At 48.7% G+C, this 20,818-nt stretch overlaps 7 protein-coding genes; 3 read left to right on the top strand and 4 right to left on the bottom strand.

Annotated features, from left to right (window-relative positions):
* Positions 1-34: 34 nt before the first annotated feature.
* FFUJ_10412 (related to 2`-hydroxyisoflavone reductase) lies at positions 35-1,034 on the bottom strand (the record flags this gene model as incomplete). XM_023569193.1 has 3 exons in its annotated part: positions 35-484; positions 537-956; positions 1,005-1,034. The coding sequence occupies 3 exons, from the start codon at positions 1,032-1,034 to the stop codon at positions 35-37; spliced, it is 900 nt and encodes a 299-aa protein (XP_023436443.1).
* A 3,204-nt stretch (positions 1,035-4,238) lies between these two features.
* Positions 4,239-6,966, top strand: FFUJ_10411 (uncharacterized protein; the record flags this gene model as incomplete). XM_023569192.1 has 3 exons in its annotated part: positions 4,239-4,471; positions 4,518-4,762; positions 4,811-6,966. The coding sequence occupies 3 exons, from the start codon at positions 4,239-4,241 to the stop codon at positions 6,964-6,966; spliced, it is 2,634 nt and encodes an 877-aa protein (XP_023436442.1).
* Positions 6,967-7,368: 402 nt separating this feature from the next.
* Positions 7,369-8,103, bottom strand: FFUJ_10410 (uncharacterized protein; the record flags this gene model as incomplete). XM_023569191.1 has 2 exons in its annotated part: positions 7,369-7,427; positions 7,476-8,103. The coding sequence occupies 2 exons, from the start codon at positions 8,101-8,103 to the stop codon at positions 7,369-7,371; spliced, it is 687 nt and encodes a 228-aa protein (XP_023436441.1).
* A 1,430-nt stretch (positions 8,104-9,533) lies between these two features.
* Positions 9,534-10,535, bottom strand: FFUJ_14416 (uncharacterized protein; the record flags this gene model as incomplete). XM_023569190.1 has 3 exons in its annotated part: positions 9,534-9,824; positions 9,881-10,111; positions 10,173-10,535. 3 exons carry the CDS (start codon positions 10,533-10,535, stop codon positions 9,534-9,536), a joined length of 885 nt encoding a protein of 294 aa, XP_023436440.1.
* Positions 10,536-12,948: 2,413 nt separating this feature from the next.
* Positions 12,949-13,544, bottom strand: FFUJ_10409 (uncharacterized protein; the record flags this gene model as incomplete). XM_023569189.1 has 2 exons in its annotated part: positions 12,949-13,260; positions 13,305-13,544. The coding sequence occupies 2 exons, from the start codon at positions 13,542-13,544 to the stop codon at positions 12,949-12,951; spliced, it is 552 nt and encodes a 183-aa protein (XP_023436439.1).
* Positions 13,545-14,976: 1,432 nt separating this feature from the next.
* FFUJ_10408 (uncharacterized protein) lies at positions 14,977-15,896 on the top strand (the record flags this gene model as incomplete). XM_023569188.1 has 4 exons in its annotated part: positions 14,977-15,052; positions 15,118-15,326; positions 15,384-15,450; positions 15,514-15,896. The coding sequence occupies 4 exons, from the start codon at positions 14,977-14,979 to the stop codon at positions 15,894-15,896; spliced, it is 735 nt and encodes a 244-aa protein (XP_023436438.1).
* A 1,745-nt stretch (positions 15,897-17,641) lies between these two features.
* On the top strand, positions 17,642-20,633 carry FFUJ_10407 (related to glucan 1,3-beta-glucosidase; the record flags this gene model as incomplete). XM_023569187.1 has 9 exons in its annotated part: positions 17,642-17,821; positions 17,878-18,280; positions 18,345-18,730; positions 18,782-19,005; positions 19,059-19,346; positions 19,398-19,827; positions 19,879-19,961; positions 20,009-20,088; positions 20,149-20,633. The coding sequence occupies 9 exons, from the start codon at positions 17,642-17,644 to the stop codon at positions 20,631-20,633; spliced, it is 2,559 nt and encodes an 852-aa protein (XP_023436437.1).
* Positions 20,634-20,818: the final 185 nt, after the last annotated feature.

Genomic DNA, 20,818 nt, shown 5'->3' with positions numbered 1-20,818 from the left:
CTCAAATCGCATTCTCCTCTAGACTGGATGTAGTCTACTTGATCTCAGCTACGACACTCTTGATGACCTCCTCGAGATTCTCCTCCTTCAGCCCAAGTAACCCAATCGCATTCTCATCACCCTTCAGCGCGTGGCCAGCACCATCGGCAAACAAGAACTTCTCGAGATAATTGCCAAAGGCACTAAAGTCTCCTTTGGCAATCTTCTCGTCTCCAATCTTCTCCTGCTCAGCGCCAGTGACATGAGAAACCTCAAACTTGTCACCAGTGAGCTTCTCGACGATCTTCAGGACTTCATTCTGAGTTGTCGTAACACCAGCGATGTTGAGGTACTTGTTCTTGGTCTCTTCTGGCTTTTTCAGGATAGCAACGACAGCTTCGCCGACGAAGGCGAGTGATGTTGTGGAATAGGGCTCATTGCCTGAGTCGGTGATGCGAATCTTGCGATCCCTGATGTTGATGAATCCCCTATCACTTTTGAGGCCCTACAACGCAGTCAGAAAACGCTACCGTCTCAAACGAAGGTCGATAACATACCGAATCAAGGAACAATCCGTTAGAAAGGCCAGTCCAAGAGAACCAATGATGCTTCTCGGCAAGCTCAATCAAGTAGTCAGTGTTTTGAATTTTCGCACCGAGAATCTTTCCAATCTTGGTATCTCGGTTCTGACGAGACGGAATGCCAAACTCGGAGGGAATGAATCTTGGGACCTTTGCTGCGATAGCTGCGTCGATGATGACCTTCTGGCTTCCAGCAGCAGCTGTTGCGGTGGCTGATACTACGGCATCCTGGCCGGCCAGGGCTTCCTTGACGGAGTCGACTGAAGTGATATCGACACGCTTCACGATCACTTTATCGGGAAAGATTGCAGAGGACTCATTTCTGGTGATAGCTGTGACTTCAAAGCCAGCTTTGAGGAGGCTGTCTACGATTTTTGATCCAATGAGACCGGAGCCCTGGCGAGGTTAGTCCGTTGCTCATGACCTCCAGGGTAAATGACTCACTCCAACGACTGCGACTTTCTGAATGGCCATGTTGATGTTGTCAATCGATGTGTGCTTTACAATAGGATTTGATGAGAGTCAAGTTGAAGAATAACTAGCCATGAAGGCTTTATCTTGGGTGTTGACGTTCTTTAACCCCGCCATTGTAACATTTCACTGGCGATGCAACCATATTGAGCCATACACAGCGCATGATTTCCACGGCTATCTCCACTTCCTCATGATGCCATACTGGCGACAGATTCTCAACCATCGATTGTGAAATTGCGTGTCCGAGGATGATACACAGTGAATTAGGACACTCTCATCGCAGATAGCAGGAACAACGAGCTTTCCGAAAGCCTGCGTCAGAGTCTCACTAATGATGCCCTTGCTGATTGAACTAAGCAAGCGTGTCCATTGTTTATTCAAACGTCGAATGAGAAAGTAACCGGTATTTGGCACCTACTCAATGTTTGTCGCCGAAAAAAGACTTTTTCTATTCTAGCAACATAGTGTGTAAGTTTCTGCTCCGTAAGTGCTGAAAACAATCCATTATAGTCTCAACAGAGGTATCTCTTGAGTATTGCGGAGCCTCAATGCCTTAGATAAGGTTATACGGCACCCTAAGACACTACTGACCAGTGCCGTATAGACGAGCATCGACGGTTTCGTAGCGGAATGACGAATCGCTCGGCTATATACTCGCATACTTGGCACCGTAAGATTCAGCTGAACGACTGGATGCAGCATTAGCTTCGAAATGAACCTTTCAAACTGATACAATTGTATGAGCCGAGGTGTCACTTGGAATTCAACGGAAAGAACCGCTATATGTCTAGAACCCTTAGCGGAACTTCCAGAACCACGGAAAGGGAGAGTACCCCGATAGTACCGACCCTAACCAATTCCACTACCGACATCTCAAAATAGATGTCTCAGAATTACGATCCAATCCAGGCTCCCAAATCCTTCAGGCAGAATCAGACGATAAACACTGCCATGAAAAGTGGGAAATCCGCGTAAGAACCATAGCAACTAAACACCATCTCGAACAAACTTTTAAACCAAGTAAAACTGTCAATCAATCTGACAGCACTCCCGTAGATCTTGGAAGCAACCGCATTAAAAAAAAGCTCCAGTGGCTGGGCCGCTGTGCCGGGTAACCGGACGCCACTGTGGCTATCACCGTGGAAAAATCCGGGGAACAGACACAATGACGTTGGCAGAAGTGCCGGTAACCTTGATTCGTAGGCCAGGGGATAATTTTGACACGTAAACGTGCAGCAGCCACATTGTGAATTCATTATTTCCTTGATTTTTGTGCACAAGCGTCGATCATTGAAAAAAAAGAGTAGGCAATGCATAGCGGCGTAGTCACGCGAGCAAAAGTCCTTCACTGGACAGCCACAGAAAATTGGTTGAAGGATTACGTCCTGAATTGGAATGTCAGATGCTGAGCCAGTTTCTGACCACCTCGGCTAGGGCGGCTCAATTCCCTTCTCGTATGGCTAATCTGCATCCTTGCTTATGTATTTCCTTGTGAAAAAAGCAGCGAGTAAAAACACCAGAGACATGTCGGTGCCTGATTCCTCGTCACCTAAGAATAACCAGATCTGCAGAGCTTTTACCTGTGGTGCGCGTCGTTGTGCTGATGAATATTTAAGCTTTTACTGGTCACTCTGGCTACTCAGCGGGAAACTTCAGGCAGAGGCGTCGCTGGCTGGCCGCTGTAACAGTCAGCAAATGGAGAATTTAGTGGGTAGATTCTCATGGAGTCCGCGGGTCGAACTTAATGGCCTTGGAGGCGTCAGTGTCAACCCTGCAGCAAATCCATTCCTCAAGGGCAAAGTGAAACCTCATTTCAAGAAGCAGCTCTTCTTACGAGCCCACCAAACACAAGAGACACGCGACAGCGAGTCAAAGCTGAAAGAGATCCCCTTTCCCCCCCTCTTTGCATGGGGTCAACAAGGCCATTGTCCAGACCAAAACAACTTCTCCACGCTCGCCAAGAGATCGATCGACCACTATACTCAGGGGTAAGCCAAGAAAAAACCAAGGCGCCTTGCGCACTAAAGCAGTCATCGTGTAATATTCTGCAGAAAAAGCGCCAGTGTTTCCGCCTGGAGAAGGAATAATGGCGCAGCCTAGCGTGAAATTAAACTGTTCCATGATTGAATGGTTCGACCCCATTAACATTGGTCAAGGGGGGAGCTAAAAATGGGAAGAGTCGGCTAAGCGGCTTTTTTTTACTGCTGGTCAGCCTGGGAATAAAGGGGGGGGGGGGGAACTTTTTTTGCCCGACGACACCGGGCCATGCAAGGTTTCTTTTTTTCTGGGGAAGAAGCTGAGAGAATTGCATGTACCGGTGTTGCAACCAATTTCATGTCCTCATGCAGAGAAATGCATTGTTTTCTGCATGTGCTGATTTGTTGTTGATCAACATGCCGTCAGCAAGGAGACTTGTTGGGCCGCACACTATCGACGCCTCGTTCAAGCCATCGCGGCCCCTCATCATCAAACGAGCTCATCACTTCAAATTGAACGAGACTTTTGCAAAAAAGCAAGCGCTCAGACAGAATAGCCCATTCCTTGCATTGTCGCGTGACCTTCTTACTCGCTGAAGCGTAACTCCCCTACAGCACCGGCTCGAATCTGTTTAGCTTGGCGACAAACCTGTGCCGTGCTGTTTAATTTTACTCTGCGTCCCCCCTTTGGTTGACCAATTAGATGCAGGGAAGCGTCCGGTTAGTCGGAGCCGTTTAGTCAGATTGAATTGGCAGATGAGAAAATACGAGCCTTGAAACCGCCACTGGCCAACGAGTTCTAGTGACACCCGTCTAGCCCTACATGGATCCCCAACCAATGCAGAAGTGACCGACGCCAGGGGTTGGTAAATTGTCCGTATTCAGCTAATGAACAAGTCATGGTTATTCCATGTTACGTAGCAGATTTAATCTGGGCTGAGCCTGATGCGCTGTGGCACACACAACACGCGAGCAGTTGCTGTTTTTACTGTTAATTCCACATTTAGCTTGATGTTTTAGTGACCTTTTTATTTTAGTTAGGGGGGGCCAATGTAAGATTTTACGACCGTGATCCTTTTTTAACAACCTCGGATCCTTTTCTGCTCTGCTCTTGAGGCTCCCTTTTTTCTCCTCTCTTGTCCTCTTTCTCGAACCTCTTCTCATGGAATATTCATCTATTTTTTTAATTTTTCGTTCGTTCTCTTGTCTCAACTGGAGAGCAATCATCATGTTTGCGACACTCGTTCCCTTTTGTTTTTCGACGATATTTGTTTCATTGACGTTTACTAAACTGGTCCACCTTTCCATCCACGCCAAGACAATCTCTCCCGGCGCTTTCGTCCTTTTCCTGCCCTCGCTTTTACTTCCTGATGTTTTAGTCATTTGCCTGTCGCGCCTGGCGCTGCGGCAGCAGAAGGGCCTTTTCTCTGTTGGAGCTTGTGTTTTGGGTTGCATCTTCTCGTATGTCATCTCGTCAGCTTCGATCGACCGCTGCTAATAACTGCAGATTTATTCTTCTCGGCGCATCGGCTTCACAACTGGGCTTCTTTTATTCGACGGGCAATGAGGTTAAATGGTCTGAGGCGTTGAGCTACGCTGGCGATAAAGATGGAATGAAGATTCTTCTTAGTGGGCTCAACTCTGTCCTTGCGGCGGGTGCTCTCATCGTCGTCGTGGCTTGGGTTGCGAAGTGGTTTCTCTACAGGGCTGTCGGTTCATTAATTGCAACGGTTGGAATGCCTGTTGTACATGGTACATCACTCTCTCAATCATCGTCAATTAATACTAACAATAACTCAGCTTGGCAGTGGTTCCGACACAGAAACGGTCGATCCCCTCAGTCACTAGCTTATGACTCCGACAGCGAACTTGACGAAGACCTCGAGGGCGCCAAAGAAGGCGCACGACTCATCCCCGATACTCACGAAGAATCTCGAACGAGACCTCGAACATGGATCATTCTGGCCCTCATTTCCGTCTTCCTATTCCTCACAACGACTCTCCGACCTGCCGCTCCATACACCATGATGTCCATGACTCTCCCCGCCGCGATGCTCGAAATGTTCAAGTCTCCGGCCAAGCTGTGTAACAATGTCGAAGGTGGATGGCCTCTGCCTGATCTCATCACTCCCGATAATTGGGAGGAGCCCAATGGACGTTTTCCCGGTTGGACACCAGGCAACGACGGCGACGCTGCACGAAAGTACAGAGACACCATCCCTGAATGGTTACCCAGCGACATCCCCGCCGGTTTCTCCAAGTGGCTCACAAAGCCCAACAAGACCACGGATGACGAGCCTGCAGCAAGCCCTAGCAACGCCTGCGAAGTTCCCAAAGCCGACGGTACTTTCTACAACCCCGTCCTCGACCCCCTGAAGATCTCCAACCTCGACACCGACATCATTGACGTTATCCGCGACACTCTCAAGGGCGGCGACGTCAAGATCAAGCACGTGGCATTGATCATGATGGAGAGCTACCGCGAAGAACTCTTCCCTCTGCAGCAGGGCTCCGACTATCACAAGCTCATGGTCAAGTCGCACAAGGGTGAAGACATCGACGAGATCAATGAGAAGCTCTCTCGCATGAGCCCCGTCGCCGAGAGACTCACCGGCAAGTCAGGAAACTGGAAGAGAAAGGATGGCTCGGATTTCGAACACGTGGCTATCCCGCAGTGGAACGATACAGCGCAGGAGGGGTACGGAGGCATCAACGTTGTCGGCGGTTTCACAACATCTTCGTTGTCGTTCAAGAGCATGGCTGCTATCCACTGTGGCGCTTGGTCCATGCCTGTCGATGGCTTTGAGGAGTCGGAGACAGATGCGTACCAGGCTTGTATTCCTCAGGTGTTCAATCTCTTCAACAAACTCAAGGATGAAAAGAAGTCCAAGAAGTCTAAAGATTTCTTGGAACAGCAGTGGTACCCCGCTTTCTTCCAGTCTATCACCGATGGTTATGATCGCCAGGACAAGTTCGACGACAAGATCGGTTTTGAGCATATCGTTACACGAAGTCGTCTTGAAGATGACCGCAAGAAGGGCGAGGAACTCGAGGAGATTAACTATTTCGGTTTCCCTGAGACGACTCTCAAGGGCCACATTGAAGATTACCTGAAGGAGGTCAAGGAGAAGGGCAAGCGTATGTTCTTCTCTCACTTCACCAGCACGACACATCATCCCTGGGGCGTACCGAAGTCATTCGAGAAGACCGACTTTCTCAACACCGAGGGCAAGATGGGCTGGCACTCGGAGTTCAACGACTATCTCAACGCGATGAGATTCACCGACGCTTGGCTGGGCGAGTTGCTTCAGACATTCGATAACCACGGTCTTACGAACGAGACGTTGGTCGTGTTTGTTGGCGATCATGGACAGGCTTTCAAGGAGGATCAGAAGTCCAAGACTGGAACCTATGAGAACGGCCACGTTAGCAACTTCCGAGTCCCCATCACATTCCGCCATCCTCACATTCCCCGCGTTCAATACAACGCCAACGCAACATCCCTCTCCATCCTCCCCACAATCCTCGACCTTCTCATCAACACAGGCTCCCTCAACGAAAAAGACCAGAACGCCGCTGAGGACCTCATCCACGACTACGAGGGCCAATCCCTCATCCGCCCTTATAAAACCACCCACAACGGCCGCCGCGCCTGGAACTTTGGCATCATCAATGGAGGAGCCAGCATGTTGTCAATGACATCTGCAGATGCACCATGGCGAATTGTTATCCCGCTTGATGACTCTACACAATATAGATTCACGGATCTCAAGAACGATCCGTTAGAGAAGAAGCCACTTGAGAAGTGGACTCTTGAGCAGTTGACATATGCTGTTCGAAGTAAATTTGGAGACGAGGCTTCGCAGTGGGCTGCTGAGGCTGATGCTGTGTCCAAGTGGTGGGGACCTGAGAGGAAGAGATTATGGGGATATAATCCTTCGCATAAGGAAGATTGATGATAGTATTTAATGTAATGCGAATGTTGAATGGTTTCAATTATGAGTCTGTGATGTCTGTTGCGCTTGCAATGTGAACGGGACTTTGAAGCGATGAGATGACAGTCCCAATTTTGTCATCTCATATGTGACTTGATTGACAGACATTAATTGCTTCATAATGCAAATTGAAGATCAGAAAGACCTGTCTTAGTACAGGCTTGAGAATCATTACCCTTGGATTGCAATAAGAGTATAAAGTTGTCATTCTGGTATTTCCATTCCACGTCCATGTTAATGCTTCATCTATACAACAAAAGAAAATGCGCCGTTCGATCTATAACCTGACCTGATATCTCACTCCAAAACAACCCAATGCAATTTTGATACAAATTAATGATCGTTCAATGATCTTCATCCCATTTAATGTCCAGAAGCTTGCTTCTTGGCTGCAAGTCTTCGCTCTTCAGCAGCGACCATATCTGTGAAATGTTAGCAAAGCTCAAGATCAATCGTAGTAAGCAGCTTACCCTTCCAGAGGTCTTGACCCTCATACTCCTCCTTGTGGACCTTCTTCTCAATGATCTTTGTAGGATCATTGGGGTCGACGTACCGAACGGTCTGCCATCTGCTATCCCCGTTCTTGAGATCGTTGACCTCAAAAATTGCAGACACCAACAACACAGCCAGCGTCAAGCCCTGCGCATACACACGAGCCTGCACAACCTTGTTCGCAGTGTTCATAGGCTGTCGACTGACAATTGCAAACGCAATACCCATTGACGCCAACCACGAGGCGAAAACAATCTGATATCGGTTTTCCTTGGCATATGACTTGAAGCGCTCATATGCTGACTCATTTTCTCGAATGAGCTGTGCTGTGCGCGCTGCTTGATCTTGGTAGTTGCGCTTAGGATCTTGAGCGATCTGATATGCGATACTCCATCGCTCTGCATTGACGATGGCACCGAATGTACCCGTTGATGTGACAAGGAAAGCTCTGAAAGGGAGGGTAAGGCCTCGGAAGGTTGGGTAGCGCTTTGATGCGTAGTATACACCTCCAAGACCGAGACCAAGGAAGAGTGTTCCGCCGATGAGGCCGCCCTTGACGACTTCAGCGTAGTGGGCCTCTTCTTCTTGCTTGGTGAGAATCTTCATGATTGGTGATGGCGATAAGCGATAAGAAGTGTGATAAGAGATAAGAGATAAGGATAAGCTCCAATGGGTAGGTAATGTAATGTGTGTATGATGTATGGATGATATGTCCCACTACAGACTCCTGGCAAGCATGTTTATATAAAGGTATCAAGTCTGCAAATTTTACCGGGCAAAGCCGCTACGAAACGGATTCCTCATGTCATGTTGTCGCATGATTATTCAAAGTCGGGATGCTTACGCCGCAGCGAAACCCTTGGTCATGATGCCGCACTCGCCGCAGCTTCCGCTCACGGTTCCGCCCGAGTGCCGCAAGTGGACCATTTGCGGCGCCGCATGGCCGCAGTTGATGACAGAGGCTGAAGAGATTTTTAGATCAGTGGTTCAGGGCAGACTTTTGGTGATGGGCGAGATCATCGGGTACTGTGGTGGTGATCAACGGCAATGCCGGTGAGACACTAAATGAATAGCATTGGTATGATGCGTGTATGTTTCTCCGGAAGTGACATAGACAAGAATTCACATCGTCAGCACCGCCGCCACCTGAAACCAAAAAAGGTCAAGATGGATGGTTGATTAAGAAGAGGAAAGGGCTGAGGGCCCCCATGGGTGTTATATAACTAATTCTACAGCATTAGCGCGCCGAGGACACATCTCTCAAACCCCGTTGTCGGTAGTCATCAACGACGGGAACGAGGTCCCTGCAGCCAATGATTTGGGAGATTCGGACAACCCATCTCTAGTGAAGATCGATAGTATGCTCGATTCATCTCACGACAGGTCTTGGCATGAAACTGAACTCTTTCGAGTAAGACCTGTCAGTGAAATACCACCCTCAGCCTGTATGCCCCCTTTCCAGGTGAGGCTTCCGGATCTCCGCTGATTGGCCGCCCCGATACATCGCCACGCGTGCCAGATCCATTGTACCTAGCGATCTCTTTTGATGTGCCGAGAGATTACGGCATTTAGCATTCCCCATGTCACTGACGTACATGTCCGTAGTTCTCCATGCTGACGTCACAGTTTGCGGCATCCTGAGAAGACCTATGCCGCAGCCCTATAGGGCAGACTGGGCAGCTTCTGAGCCATCGGTAAGCAGCCATGACACACCTTGCCATTCACAAACGGCGAAAAGAGCTGAACTATAGGCGCAGTCTATTGAGACAAATGAGCACTCCCGGTTTATTTGCGCTCTGGGCTTCTGAATACTCCTCCTCCTAAACTGGAGTATTGTCGGATTTGTTATCACCAAAAGTATTAAAGTAATGCACGAAGTCATCAAGTGGAGTCAAGGAATGATCAAATTTAACTATCATAGCTATAAGTGTGATGCCATAGTCACAGGTCCAATATGTACTGTCCCTCCGTTACTACAAGCCCGATGCCCCAGCATCAGCGTCGTGTCTCAGCACAGTTCGATCAGGGATTGTCACTTAGGCTTCGGTGACGTTGGGTCGAGTGCTCCACTCATCACTAACACCCACGACACTGTACGAAACATCCGCGAACTCGTCCTTGTCGTCCCGCTGGTAGTAAACCTTGATCTGGAAGCTCTTCTTGTCACCAGAAGACTGAAAAACGTTGGCAGCCAGACCGCTCACTTCGCAAATGCTGTAGTCTTTGTCATTGAAATCCAAGCCGTCGTTCCAATCTTCATCCTTGTCACCAATACGGATGATCTCACGAAGGAAGAGGTTGTCTCTGTCGACATAATAGACTCGGACCTTTTTGGTTACAGGGTCAGTAAAGAGGTATATATAGGTTACGAAGTGGCTTTTACCTGAGGTCTGCCGCCGCAAGACTCGGGGTGGGTGAATGCGACAGCCGAGATAGTGGGCAACTTTGGGTTGACCTTGATAGGCTTTCCCTTGATCTTGAGGGTGTTCATGTCATACTTCTTCCTGGGGATTCTTTCACTGGGGGTGCGACTCTCATAGAAGATGATCTCGTAGTTTTTGTTGACTTGGAACAGAATGGTGTTGCCGTCATTCTGCGCAACAGCGACCATGTTCTATGATCAGGTCGTCAGTATATAGCTCTCAGTAGAGTCACAAGATAAGGGCCGAGGCTACCTGGATATGAGACATATTGGCTGAGGGAGGATCCGAATGGAAGTATTGAGAGATTGGTTGCTGTGTGAAAGGGCTCTTGGGATGCTTGAGATGATCTTGTGCTGAATGAAGGAGGTCTTGGACGGGGTCAGTCAGCTTCTTTATACTTTTTTCGACCTCCTCTTTGACCTTCTCCTTCACCTTTCCCTTCGTAATGTCTTTCTGCTCCTTAGCTTCGATTGGTAGACTTCGCTGGGCGTGAATGGTGAGTCTGAACACAAAGATGACGAGGATCAAGCAACTAGTGCAAAGTATACACACTAGGATGAGGCAGATAAAGAGAAGAGGCAGGAAGAGGTCGGGTTCGGGACTCGGAACCTGCATCGTATCTTCGGTGTGTTGATCCAGCTGGTGAAAATGTAACATTTACTGTGAGAATGAGCACTATTGGATATGAGAGAGGCCTTGGTGTACTCTTAGCCTCAGCTCAAATCATCTCGGAATACATGATTGAGCTATAATATGTGGCAGACCTACTGATGAGGATTCTTGAATGTGTAAGTGAATAGCTTGGTGTAGTGGTTGGTGTGGACATATGGCGAATAGGATCGCAAGAAAAAGGGCATTGCATCCCAACTCAGCGGATGTATGCTCGTATAGTGTTCTCTATACGTTGGAGTATCAGCTACTTACGCAAGCTCCCTACTAAGCACCTTAAGTAATAACTAGCTGTGTTGAGAAGAAGAGAACCTCCAGCGGCCAATTACTGATTTTCATTAGCCCGTGTGTGTATCGATATTGCCAAATCAGGCAGCAGATCAAAGAGTCGGGCAAGTTTCAGCTAGTCGCTATTAAGTAGCCAAGAATTATCTATACAGCAAACTTTGGAAAACTAGAAGCTGTGATGGTGGTGACGATCATGGTACATTAAGAATCGGGGCCTCTATCTCGAGTTACCGAATAGAGACCCACGTTGGCCTAGCCATGTAAGAAGGATCATTGAAAAGGGGCAATCTACTTCCAACAGAGGGTTACAAAACAAAAGGAAGAAATCTCCGCAGGGGAAATATTTACCTTGCTAGCGAACAGCCTTACACACTGCAAAGCACTGTTGGATTCACCCTCAAGTCTCCCATACGACATCGGCTCACCCCCGGGAAGTGGGTGCAGATCCGGAGCTGCGAGCCACGACCCCTCCCCCGCTTGTTCGTCCGCTTCAAGGAGAGAAAGAATCCAGCGGGAATTTCGGAAACAGGTACTAAAGGGGGCTATCTGATCCCACGGAAGCCATCTTTTTTAGTGGCCTTAGGTCCAATGCTGACCAGTCCAGACTGTAGGTACCAAGTTGGACATCGATTTTGAGCTACCTTAGCTGTCTTTTGATTGGTGAATGAATCTTACTGACAAACTATCACGTGAATCGATAGTTGATGGCCACGGAAGACGAATCGTAGCTGGGTAGCAGCTCTCTGTTTATGCCCTATTGCGGCGACCAGTACACTCGTATACAAGAGCGGGTTCTTGGGGCTGCTGAACCCGTTGTGGCTTCACAATCAGAAGATCATGATGTGCCAAGGGTCCGGTGAACTGTGATTGGGGGGTAGTCGAATTCTAAGCCCGCCCCTTACAACGGCATCGGAGATTCGGCGAGATGTGCTGCAGCAGTCAGGTGGACACGCCACTGACTCCAATGAAAGCACAGTGTGACTAGTATGAAAGGATGCTGAAGTGCGGAAGACTATGCTTTTCGTAAATGAATATCGTGTTCCGGCTTCCACTGAGGCTGGCTGAAGCTCCCAAACTGCTCTAGAAGGTTTCAGACCACGAATTCGTGCCAGAACGGGAACGGTCCGAGCGGTACAAGACCCCAACGGCTGAAACCTGGGGAACCAATGTCCAAGCTTCATTCCTCATTGATAAGCTTTGCACTAGTGGCCGCTGTGCCGATGCCGGATTCGCGGGGTGACGGGTCGTAGACTATTGACGATCTATGGAAAATAGTTTGGTGATAAGGATGCAGGTCTATCGTGGCTGGAACCTGGGGCGATTTATCGGGGCATTTGAGGCTGGCTGAAATGGTGCATCTAGGCTCTTTTGCGCACCTCGCTGAACTAACGAAGGTGCCGCATATCCCGAAAAATATCGCTACGAGCTACAAGAGAGAGCTTCAGTCAGTCCCTCAAAGGTGTGGCTCGGAGAACCCTTGCTAGCGATAAGCTTTGGCGGTGGAAAGTGGCGTGCTGAGCAGCTAGCAATGACCGTCGAGACCCTGCAGATGTCGGAAGCTAATAAAGAGAGCAACAGGCGTTGGTAGTTGCCGTCTACGCGAACTAGGCCACGTTGGTATTTTTCAGCTGCAGTATTATATTGCTAAACAACGATTATTGATAGACCTTTGCGGCGTTTATCCTTTTGTGGACAGCCTTTTAGGTATTTGGTAGCAAAAGAAGCGTATGATCTGATCTAGACTGGTCAGCCGGTTACGAATCTGGATTGCCAGTGACAACCCTTAGCACAATCATTGAATTTTCTGTTCTAGGTATGGGTTACACGAGACTACCTAGTTAAGTCCACTGCTCAAACAATTTGGCTTGTTGACTCTCGTTATCACAAGAGTGCCTCAGCGACGCTCTAGACTTGGGCCCAATTTGTTTCCCAAATCTGTCTCCTCAATAGATACTTGGTGACAATCCACTCTTTGGTAAGTCAACACGACACGAACAAAAAGAATGAATTCAACAACTCCGATGCATCACTACCTCTAACCTCCCCTGCCAATGTCCCCCTTACCAAGCTCCTACCAATCCGAGACCTTGTTACTGATAACCTTGCCCAGCCACTTCTTATGGCCATAGCTGTACTGATGCATAGTGATCTTAGGTCGTCCATTCTCGCCTTTTCCAGAGGCGAAAACCTTGATATCCGTCTTGTCAGGCCAAGCGTGAACGGATGCCGTTAGTGAGGCATCCTTGTCAACATACGGCCTATCCTCCTCCTTGTAGCCGAGAAGGCCATGCTCCCATCCAGTGCTAGCGCTGTAAGAAACCTCTTGGATATACCCCTTGTTCTCACATTGTCCCTTTTCAGGAGCAATGCAGTAGATGCGGATCTATAGGGTCAGAGAGCTTCGTGATGGTTGGGGTTATAACTCACCTCTTGGCCATTTCCTCCCAGCCAAGCTGCGGCGGCGATTTGTCTGCTGCCGCACTTGACCTTCAGATCTCCGTCTGTGAGCGTGACGAGCTTAGGTTCATAGTCGTTGGTTTCCGGTCCAGGAGAGAGAAGGTAGCAGAGCTGGTGATTCGAGTTGACAAAGAAAACATAGGTCATGCCCTTGACATCGACTGCAGCAATGTCCCTGGGGAGCTCTTTGAAAGCCTCTGCGGATGCCATGACTGATAGAAACTTTGTATTGCAAATTTCACTCGCTAGTAAATCTGGTGATGGGTGTAGGTTGAAGGTGGTGGGATGAGAACAATCTTTCAGGTTTATGAGACGAGGATAGCGCCTGCTTTTATAGATTCCTGAACCTCGCTCTTGTCTGTTTTGGCGAGTCCTCCAACCTCCCTCGTGCATACATAAGCTCACTCGCATTGGCTCTACACTGTGGCTATGGCTATGAACAGAGGCAGCTCGTCTCAGAGGGACATGACTGCGATTCAAGACCAGAGCAACCAGACGATCTGTCTTATTTCCGGCTATGCGTTAGATCTGGTAGTTTGGAGGCTGGCTAACCTGATCATCGAAACTCGCGCTCGGATCTTTGAATGCATGTGCATCCAGCCCGACGCTAATTTCGCCATATCATATCAATTTAGGAACTAATGCATGCTGTTATCTTGTAAATTCTTTTACGTGGCTGCTCTGCATGGCGTCCGGTAGTGTCTCGTGGTACATCGAAACATGCCGCACCCATCAAAGAAGGCCTCAAATGTCTGACCCGGACCGGACGAAATAAGAAAGACAGGAGACTCTAGCTACAAGTTCGCCTAACAAGTCCAAATTCAGTATTTCTTCCCAGGGATGTAATGGTGATCTCACTATCGCCCGAATTATGTCCTCTGAGGCGCCGTGTAGCTGGATCAACACGCACTAGACCAGCCAGCTCGGACTACTATGCGAAGCACATAGTGCGCCAATTGTATGTGTACAAGGCCTTCTTTTGAGGCGTAGCTGGTATCCGAAAAGGAATGTTCAGCTCTGAAAATGGATGAGGGGAAGCGCCAATCGTGCCCGTTTGAGACCCATTTTGAGCCGTTGTCCGCTGTGGCTTGGTCCTAATCAGTCTAGACTGTAGATAGCCGGCGTGCTACGCGTCATACCAGGCAGCCACCCGAACAATACCATTCTCCAAAAAAGTTCACTTTGAGGAATATGGGCTTGCTTTTTGCAGTGGACGGGAGCTGAAGATGCACTATTGCCTGCACCCCGCCGCCAATATCACAGCTATCACCTCACATAGTTCGATAATTGCTTTAGCGCTGAGGTGCTCAAGCCCTAAGAAACGACGCAACAGACGCCCCCAGGGTCTTTGGAAGAAACTTTACTCCGTAGATAGCTAGCCGAACTCAATTCATCCGAGAGCAGCTCCATGCTAGGAGGGGTCCATTGCTCGATCCAGACTCTGGGTAGCTAGCTTGGACCCTGCGTAAGCTCGATAGCTCTGCTGAGCTATCGAGCTGCAATCATTTCGAAGCTGAGGTCGTTCTGATAATCCTGCTCTCCCCTCATTCTTTTAAAGCAGCCAAGTGAAGCTGCAATCGCAGGCCATCTTCAGTCTCCATTCTCCTTCTCATCCCTTCGAACCCTCACCAAGCTCCTCGCAATGTTTACACACTCTCTGTCCCGCGCTGCCATTATGGCTACTATTTGTCTTGCAGGCCTCACGTCTGCTGTGAGGGGTAAGTTGCCTCTGGACATAGCTCCAGACCATAATCATACATGAGCTCTCAGTAACAAAGTACAGAATCTGGCGACCCCAGTCCTGCTATTATTTCTCAGTCGACCACGAGCGCAAGAGCGCATGAACGCAATATCGGTAATCCTGAGGACAAGGTCATGGTATCTTGCGCCGGCCACATCACACAATGTGGTGTTGAAGACAAAGCCAAGATTATCTATATACCAAAATCCACCGAAACCATCACGAACACGATTGTCAGGACTGATGTCGTGGTACGTTTCAGTCGTAACGTCTCTATACTCGAACATATATGCTGATACAGAGATTAGACCCTTCCAACGTCAACCAGGGTTATTGAGAGCGTTACAGTTGAAACCATTACCAACACAACCAAGGGTTAGTACACGCCGGCTTCGAACCTACTATGGGGATAAGAGACTAATATTTATTGACATCAAGGCCACTGTCGTGAGACCGTCTACGTTACTGGAGAACCCGTCACGATTGCCGTTGATGTCGTGTTTGTCACTACCGAGGAGATCCAACCCATCTCAAACACTACCTCGTGGATAACCAGCACCGTTACCGCCAGTGCCATCGAGCAGTGTTTCCTCGAGAAATATACTATCCTCGGACAGGGCCCAGGAAGCCAGGGAGGCCCAGGTCCTTCAGCAGCAGCTGAGGCCGCATCTACCCGCGCATCTGACAGTGTCAGCCCGGCCGCATCTACACCTGCAGCATCAGATGAAAGTCGCCTTGCTGATGATCCTGCCCAGAGGCATTTGGATACTGATGAGGAGCGACACGTAATCGTCGATTCAGCTGGAGATATTTCGGAGTAAAGTTCTGGCCAAGGTATGACTTGATCATAAGTCGGTACGCGGTGTTTGAGAAGGTTTGGTAAGCAGTCAAGGCTTGATGTTTAGCCATTAGTGTTGGATATTCTGTGTGTACAGTCTATGGTCATCTTGCAATAAGAAGAAATAAGTACTATGAAATCTACTTCTCATCACCTTTCCTCGATTAAGTACTTCCATACTCGGATTACTAGCTTAGCACTGGCTTGTAGCATTAAAAATGTCTGGAATACTAGAACCCTCAAGCACAGAAAACATCGAGTTATTATATTGACGAGTCATTGCTAAAGAGTTTATGATGATCGTGCTCATGATGCAGCTATCGGCTAGCTCAGTGCTTTTGTGAAGACCCGAATTAGAGCTATATCAGTCGTATGTAATCGCACGCTTTCAGCTTGTTCCTCTAACGTAAACGGGCCTCATATTCCTCTTCAACTCCTTTCATCGTGTTGGTAAGGTTGTTCTCATGTTAGGCAAATGGGACCTGGCGAACTCCTTGTGGTGGAATACGATCCTGTGACGCGCGAGAGAGGAAGTTGGTCCATGAGGATGATCGATAATGTACACTAAAACATCACTCATTTTCTACCCATGTCACGACACACTTTCCTAGGCATCTCCGTGTATGTCATAGTAGGGCCGACTCAAGTATGTTGCAGCCGAATACGTTTCTTGATGACTACCTCAATGTATCGTTGCAACATATGAGTTCAGCTGTGAACAGATCTCAACTCTCGAATGTTTCACATGGAATGAAACAAGCAAGGGTAGATGAATTTCTGCCTACTAACCGCGACTTTTTAATCATGAGTGTTCGAGATACCCAAGAGCATTGAGATATAGAAAAATAAAGAGATCGAATATGCTCTCGGGTTATAATAAAATGGAAGGGACTTTTCGGGAGTGAGTGCTCACCCATACCGGAAATTAGGCCACCTGCCAACTCAACTGCTTTCGTGCATCTGCATAGACCCCTGAAATTTCCGTTTCTCCCATTTGACAAATTACTGGTAGTGACAAGTAATCTATTAGTCGGCAGTCACAACAAAGTAGTATATTCCCCCGCTATACGCTCCGACCTCCATGGTTGGCTATCTGTTTGCGGGAACCCCACACACGAGCCAGGCTGCATCCCCAGGTTCTTATCGGATTAAAGATGGAGAAAGTGCAAAGGAATCAAACTAATGTTGGCAGAGGGTAGTAATGCCGAGCAAGCAGTCCAACTATGCTAGCATTGGTGAGCTCATGACATCCTACTTGAGCGATGGTGTCCCTTAAATCTAACTTTAAACTTCATCCTCCGGCAACTTAATCCGAATAGTCACAGCTACCAGATAGTCAACGATAATGATGTTGTACTCGGTTGCGTTTCTCATTCCTTCCAATTTTGTGTGTCAAGTAAACTACTCATAGCCCTATTGAGAGACGACATAGGTTACATTCGGCTGTTTCCTATGGCATGGGCATGTCTTGGACTCAGGATATATTAACCATCTAGGTCTATTGAGGAATGCCATACCCTTGCAATAGGGCCGATAATAGAGTATCTAGAGTTGATAATGGTGTCTCGTCGCGGAATCAAAGCTTCCGTAACTGACTCGGGTGAGGGCCTTGAGGCCGAGGGAATTGTCCACTAAACACTTATATAAACTGCTACCTGTGACGAGAATGGAGAAAGAAAATAGACATTCTCAAAAGACTCTTCTTTCTAGAACAGACTTCCCAACGAGATGAAACTTTTATTGCCTCTTCTACTGCTAGCATCCCAGTCGCTGGCTGGGACAATCAAGCTGGCCCATCGTGCTTCACTTGGTCCTATTGGCACCAGTAACCCCAACATCTTGGCAGGAGGCACTGTTCAAACCGACGCTCCCCCTCTAAGCTCTTTCTTCAAGGATCTCAAAGGGCCGGTAAGTCAACCCATCTATGTCTGTCGACTCACACCCGTGGACTGATCTCAAGTAAGTATCCAACCAACGGATGGTGGGCTCCATACGCTGCAAGTCCTGGAAAGGGCACCGCTGCAGGCCCTTTTCCTTACGAATCGTCGTTAGATGGTCACGGTGTTTGCTTTGGTATCGGCCAAGATCGCAACTTCGATGGGACGTCTATTAAGGTGCCGACTCAGCTAGACTGGCGGGCTTCATTCAATGAACATAGTGGGGGATTTGATGGTCACAAAGCAACTGCTTTTGACACTCAAACGGTCACAGTACAGTATTTCCAGGGCGAATCGTCCATGGCCGCACATCTGGTACCGGGTTCGCCCTACATGACCTTCGAATACAAGTCTGCAACGCCACTGCTAACAGCATTGAATGGGGGCATCAAATCATTCAACGGAAAAGCTCTGAGTGGTAGCAATACCGGTACGTGGTTCAGGTATAGGAAAACAATACGAAAATATGCTGACCCAGATAAACACATTTTCAGTGAGTGATCAAGGCACCAAGTTTACCGTCGTCGATACAAAGGGCACCACATACCTAATCTATTCGGACTCATCCATCAAGCTTATCGCCAAGGCTGAGAATGATAGCAAAGGAACCCTTGCTGCAAATGGCAAGTTTACCGGTATTCTACGATTGGTGATGCTCAGGGATCCCAGTCATGAGACACTCCTGAATGCCCATTCAACGGCATATCCTATCTCCGTGTCTCAAGACTATTCAATTAGTGGCGATTCAGGAACCGTGACATTTAAGTGGGAGACAAAAGGTACCGGTGACTTGCTAATGCTCACCTGGCCGCATCATCGCGAAGTGCTACAGAACCCCAATTCTCCCGAGCCATCTGCTCTAAGCTATTTGACCCTCAAGGTAAGCTGCCCTAATTCCTCTGTAACTTTCCATTAAGGCTAAGCATCTTAGGGGTGGATGTACCCAACGCTCGGTAACACTTGGAGATTGACGTACAAGTTGACTTCGATAACCTGGAACGCCCCGCGCGACGTGGATCCCTCCTGCAAGGCATCAGTTGTGAACGGTCTCAAATACGAAGTCAGCCAACTCGACGCTTCCAAAGCGCCTGCGCCAAACGACTTTTACTACTGGGGCGGCACTCTCGCAGCTAAATCCCGCCTAGCACTGATCGCGTATGTTCCCCAGCGATGGTTTCTTTATTGAATCCAGACTGACTTATATGCAGTGACCATGTTGGAAGCAAGGATCTTATCGACCCCGTTGTCAAGTACCTCAAAGCCTCTTTCGACGGCTGGTTTAGCGCCGCCAACAAGGCTCTCCCTGCTTATGAAACCACTTGGGGCGGTGTTATCAGCAAAGAAGGCGCCACGAATGTCTGGGTCGACTTTGGTAACGGCTACTTCAACGATCATCACTTTCACTACGGTTACTTCCTTCATATCGCTGCAGTGATCGCCAAGTACGATCCGAGCTGGTTAGCTCAACACAGAGAATATGTGACATTTTTTGCCCGGTAAGTTCACTTGGCTACGCTTGGGATCTGGTGCTGACCAATGCTCAATAGGGACATCATCAACCCTTCGTCGGCCGATCCCTTCTTCCCTATTACACGATGCTTAGATTGGTTCGCTGGTCATTCATGGGCATCTGGTATTGCCAATGGAGCTGGAAGCCGTGATCAAGAATCTGTCGGTGAGGCCGTCAACGGTTACTACGGCGCCATGCTCTGGGCCACAGTAGCTCTTGATCAAGAACACGCCAACTTTGCTCGACTCCTGCTCGCCATAGAACAGCAAGCTGCTAGGAAATACTGGCACCTGTACCCGAGCGCTGGTAAAGATGATCCTACGAATCCTTATCCTGAGGCCAAGTTCAGGGATCTGATCACCGTCGGCAACGTGATGGATTGGCAGACGGGGGCGTGGCTGTTCTGGGGAGCTGAGAAGGTACAGATTGCTGCGATTCAGATTCTTCCTGTCACGCCTGTTAATGAGGTAAGAGTGTCATTGACCTCGTCTGATGATTTGGCTTACATGCGATGGCAGGTTATGTATGACGCCGAATGGGTCAGCAATGTCTTCTCCTACACAATGCCAGAATTAACGAACGCCTCATACGCCGACTCCTGGTACGCATATTGATCGCTTCTTTTGCCTCAGCTAGCTAACAGATCAGGAAATCTGTCATCTACGCGGCCTATGCCAACGCCAAGCCGCAAGAAGCCGCTACATGGAGCGCCAAACTGAGCGACTGGGGTACGTTCAGAACCCACTCGACGATTGCAATACAGTCAACTGACAAATCTGTAATCACAGGCTCCGGAAACACATACACAAACGAACTGTATTTCATCAGCACGCGCCCTAATTCGAACGGCCAGCCTATCTGCGCAACCCTCCCCGAGAACCCCTACGGAGACTACAAGATCCAAGCCACATCAGGCAAATACATCGTATCCGCAACCAACGGCGGCCAACTCTCTGCGTCGGGCGCTTCAGCCAATGACGCTGATACTTTCTCCAGTGCCTATGTTCCCAACGCTGGTACATTACAGCTCGCCAGGAACAAGCAATACGTGACGGCGGATCAGTCGGGCACCTTTGCACTCTCGGCAGCGCGCGCAGTTGCTAGTACCTGGGAGCGGTTCATCATCCGACAGAAGATAGGTGAAAGTGAGGGCGTCTATTCGATCAAAGCGGCTAGCAACGGGAAGTATGTGAGAGTTGGCGGTGATGGGACGCTGGTCAACGATGGTGCGGCTGAGAACGAAGCAACTGGGTTCCGCTTCATCAAGGCCTGAGATGGTGCTGGATGGTTTTATTGTGGATGGTTTTATTGTGAGTTTTGGACGACAAGGCATCAAGTCCTGGTCGCCGGTCTACTCTCTTTATTTTCTATTTCCTTCCTGTCTTTTCTTCTCAACAGAAAGTATTTGGTTTCATTCTTGACAAAGTGGAAAACACTGCATTCTCTGGCCTAACCTCC

This window comes from Fusarium fujikuroi, chromosome FFUJ_chr10 (assembly GCF_900079805.1).
Source record: "Fusarium fujikuroi IMI 58289 draft genome, chromosome FFUJ_chr10".
In the NCBI taxonomy this organism is placed as follows: Eukaryota; Fungi; Ascomycota; class Sordariomycetes; order Hypocreales; family Nectriaceae; genus Fusarium; species Fusarium fujikuroi.
This window is presented reverse-complemented; position numbering and strand designations above follow the sequence as displayed.